Here is a 3,841-nt window from a genome sequence, read left to right as displayed (position 1 = left end):
CGGTGTGCTGGGGACCAGCCCCACACAGATGGTGACGTGACTGTGGAGGCATCGTGGAGTCACGGCTGGGGGTTGGAGTGGGACCTGCTCCTGCACCCCTGAGCCAGGCAGCTTGTCCCCTGCTCCCCACAGTCCGCAGCCCCGAGGGCAAGATCCGGCTGTACTGCAAAGGTGCTGACACCATCCTGCTGGAGCGTCTGCACCCCATCAACCAGGACCTGACCAATGTCACCACCGACCACCTCAATGTGAGTGGGACAGGGTCCTGTGGGCAGGGCTGGGAAGGGAAGAGGGGCTGCCCAGAAGCTTGGAGCCTGGCTTGTGCCCTGTCCTGGGGGGCAGTCAGGGTCTGGGGACACCGTCGGGGTCTGCCTGTGCACTCAGCTCCGGCCGCTTGCAGGAATATGCTGGCGAGGGGCTGCGGACACTGGTGCTGGCCTACAAAGACCTGGAGGAGAGCTACTACGAGGACTGGTCTGAGCGGCTGCACCGAGCTGGCAGTGCCCCCGAGGCCCGTGAGGATCGCCTGGCTCGGCTCTACGACGAGGTGGAGCATGATATGATGGTATGTAGCCTGGGGTCACTGGGGGCAGTAGGTGGCTGGGGGGCAGCCCCTGCTGACCTCTCACCTGTTTGGGTCCCCCAGCTGCTCGGAGCCACGGCCATCGAGGACAAACTGCAGCAGGGGGTCCCTGAAACCATCGCCATCCTGACGCTGGCCAACATCAAGATCTGGGTGCTGACAGGGGACAAACAGGGTGAGGCATTGCTGGGGTGGGGGCCTGGGCTGGCTGGAGGCGAGGACATTCATAGGCTGGATCCCACCTGCCTGGGGGGCGGTGGGACAGACACTCCCCCCTGAGCTGGCCCTGGCTCAGCCCCTGCTTTCCTGTCCCCAGAAACGGCTGTGAACATTGGCTACTCCTGCAAGATGCTGACGGACGACATGACGGAGGTGTTTGTGGTCACAGGCCACACTGTGCTGGAGGTGCGAGAGGAGCTCAGGTGAGGGTCGGGGGACAGGGCTGGGCAGAGGACACGTGCAGGGCTGGCGTGGGGCATGGCTGTGCATGGGGGAGCTGGGGGATACAGAAGTGCCCTGAATTGGGGCCCCCTGACTCCTCTCTTTCTCCTCAGGAAAGCCCGGGAGAAGATGATGGATGCGTCGCGCTCCATGGGCAATGGCTTCTCCTACCAGGAGAAACTCTCCTCCTCCAAGCTCACCTCTGTGCTGGAAGCCATTGCGGGCGAATATGCCCTGGTCATCAATGGGCACAGCCTGGTAGGGACCTGGGAGCACTGGGCTAGATGGGGCACCGTGCCCGGCTGTGGGCCGTGCCTTCCACTGTCTACCCGCTCTCCTCGCAGGCCCATGCGCTGGAGGCTGACATGGAGGTGGAGTTCCTGGAGACGGCGTGTGCCTGCAAGGCCGTCATCTGCTGCCGTGTCACACCCTTGCAGAAAGCCCAGGTGGTGGAGCTGGTGAAGAAGTACAAGAAAGCTGTGACCCTGGCCATCGGGGACGGGGCCAACGATGTCAGCATGATCAAGAGTAAGTCCTGGGGTCTGGGGAGCCACAGGAGGGACAGGTACCCCCTTGCACTGTGCGGGGGCCGGTGGCAGCCTCTGTCCTCACCCCTCTGTGCCCCGCAGGAACACAGTCCTGCTGGGGGTGTGCCACCCTCAGTCCCTTATGCTCCTGGCAGAGCCCTCCTCACTCCCATGTATCTTCCCTCTGCAGCCGCCCACATCGGGGTGGGCATCAGCGGGCAGGAAGGCATCCAGGCGGTGCTGGCCTCCGACTACTCCTTCTCACAATTCAAGTTCCTGCAGCGCCTTCTCCTGGTGCATGGACGCTGGTCCTACCTACGCATGTGCAAGTTCCTCTGCTACTTCTTCTACAAGAACTTCGCCTTCACCATGGTCCACTTCTGGTTTGGCTTCTTCTGCGGCTTCTCGGCGCAGGTGTGTTGCTGGCTCCTCATGCTCAGAGTTGGGGAGGGTTTGCCTGTGGGACCCCTCTTCTCGGAAGCATGCCCCAGTACCCTGGGCTCCCTCCGGAGTGCAGCAGCATGTGGTGGGTGCGAGGAGCCTGTGTGGCTGGGGCTGCCACGCGATGGCAGCAGCACCCCACGCCGCTCGGGGTGGGCATCCATGGGGGGCTGGCGGCAGCTCTCCTGTCCCTGCAGCTGTGGGCGTGGGGATGCAGGGGCTGGCTGGGGCATGGGGCGGGCAGGTCTCGCATCCCCCTGAGCACTCCATTCCACGCAGACCGTGTACGACCAGTACTTCATCACGCTGTACAACATCGTCTACACATCGCTGCCCGTGCTCGCCATGGGCGTCTTCGACCAGGTATGGCAGGGGGTGGCAAGGAGGGTCCCTGGGTGCGCAAGGAGCTGGCCTGGCTCCCCTGTGTGGCCCACCCTGCCGGAGGAAGGGCTGCCCGGCTGCCTGGGCTGGGCTGTCCTTGTCCCTCCACGGGTGGTGGTGGAGGCTGGCCCAGCCCCAGTGAACAGGCTGTGCCTGCCTGGGGCTGGAGGGAGGTGCCCAGTGTGCCCCGTGCCCCCAGGACGTGCCGGAGCAGCGGAGCATGGAGTACCCCAAGCTCTATGAGCCCGGGCAGCTGAACCTGCTCTTCAACAAGCGGGAGTTCTTCATCTGCATCGCCCAGGGCATCTACACCTCCGTCCTCATGTTCTTCATCCCCTACGGCGTCTTTGCTGACGCCACCCGTGATGATGGCGCCCAGCTGGCCGACTACCAGTCTTTTGCTGTCACCGTTGCCACCTCCCTCGTGATTGTCGTCAGCGTGCAGGTAGGGACATGGCTGTTTGGCCCCAGCCCCTCACCTTTAGTACAAAGGGCGCGTGAAGGTTTGGGTCCTGTCCTGCCCTGTGGCCGTGCTCAGAGCACCGTGGCCGTCCCTTGAGCCCTGCCTCCTCCTTCCCCTCTCCACCAGATCGGGCTGGACACGGGCTTCTGGACAGCCATCAACCACTTCTTCATCTGGGGCAGCCTGGCCGCCTACTTTGCTATCCTCTTTGCCATGCACAGCGACGGCCTCTTCCAGATGTTCCCCAACCAGTTCCGCTTCGTGGGTGAGTCCCAGGGGCGCTGAGCAATGCCCCCGACCCCAGCAGGGTGCTGCCCCAGCTGAGCCCTGGCTGGACTCGCACTTTCCTCCCGCCAGGTAATGCGCAGAACACTCTGGCCCAGCCCACGGTCTGGCTGACCATCGCCCTCACCACCGTGGTCTGCATTATGCCCGTTGTGGCCTTTCGCTTCCTCAAGCTGGACCTGAAACCCGAACTCTCAGACACGGTGAGAGCACGTGGCCGTGGGGGGCGGACACGGGGTCACTGTCCCCTGGGGGCAGGCGGTTCTGTGGGTCCCTGACCCTGTCCCCTGTCCCCCCGGCGGTGTCCCCAGGTGCGCTACACTCAGCTGGTACGGAAGAAGCAGAAGACCCAGCACCGGTGCATGCGACGTGTGGGGCGTGTGGGCTCGCGCCGCTCTGGCTATGCCTTCTCCCACCAGGAGGGTTTTGGGGAGCTCATCATGTCGGGCAAGAACATGCGTCTCAGCTCCCTGGCGCTCTCCAGCTTTACTGCCCGCCCCAGCGCCAGCTGGATTGAGACCCTGCGCAAGAAGAAGGGCAGCGACGGCAGCACTGCTGGCAGCCCCAGCGGCGCGGCCGACAAGACGCTCAAGGTGTGAGGCTGGGGTGTGAGGCAGTCCCCTCCCGTGCAGCCAGGGGCCTCCCTCGCCCCCTTCTCTCGCTGTGGCCCCGGGGTGGCCAAGCCCCTCCTGGGGGGGGGGGGGCCCCAGGGGGGGGGGG

The 3,841-nt window shown here is 64.6% G+C and overlaps 1 protein-coding gene across 1 annotated transcript in view; it reads left to right on the top strand.

The window, feature by feature from the left end:
* Positions 1-3,720, top strand: part of ATP8B2 (ATPase phospholipid transporting 8B2) — a 27,778-nt gene extending 24,058 nt beyond the window's left edge. Inside the window, exons 15-26 of the mRNA XM_019473159.1 lie at positions 133-248; positions 401-565; positions 647-758; positions 900-1,005; positions 1,138-1,282; positions 1,369-1,552; positions 1,742-1,965; positions 2,272-2,355; positions 2,573-2,818; positions 2,963-3,101; positions 3,194-3,324; positions 3,433-3,720. Of these exons, the coding sequence (XP_019328704.1) occupies positions 133-248; positions 401-565; positions 647-758; positions 900-1,005; positions 1,138-1,282; positions 1,369-1,552; positions 1,742-1,965; positions 2,272-2,355; positions 2,573-2,818; positions 2,963-3,101; positions 3,194-3,324; positions 3,433-3,720 (1,940 nt within the window). The remainder of the gene's footprint in view (positions 1-132; positions 249-400; positions 566-646; positions 759-899; positions 1,006-1,137; positions 1,283-1,368; positions 1,553-1,741; positions 1,966-2,271; positions 2,356-2,572; positions 2,819-2,962; positions 3,102-3,193; positions 3,325-3,432) is intronic.
* Positions 3,721-3,841: the final 121 nt, after the last annotated feature.

This window comes from Aptenodytes forsteri, unplaced genomic scaffold, assembly GCF_000699145.1.
Source record: "Aptenodytes forsteri isolate BGI_AS27 unplaced genomic scaffold, ASM69914v1 Scaffold230, whole genome shotgun sequence".
NCBI lineage: Eukaryota > Metazoa > Chordata > Aves > Sphenisciformes > Spheniscidae > Aptenodytes > Aptenodytes forsteri.
The sequence above is the reverse complement of the archived record's forward strand: the minus strand, read 5'-3'. Positions and strand labels throughout refer to the sequence as shown.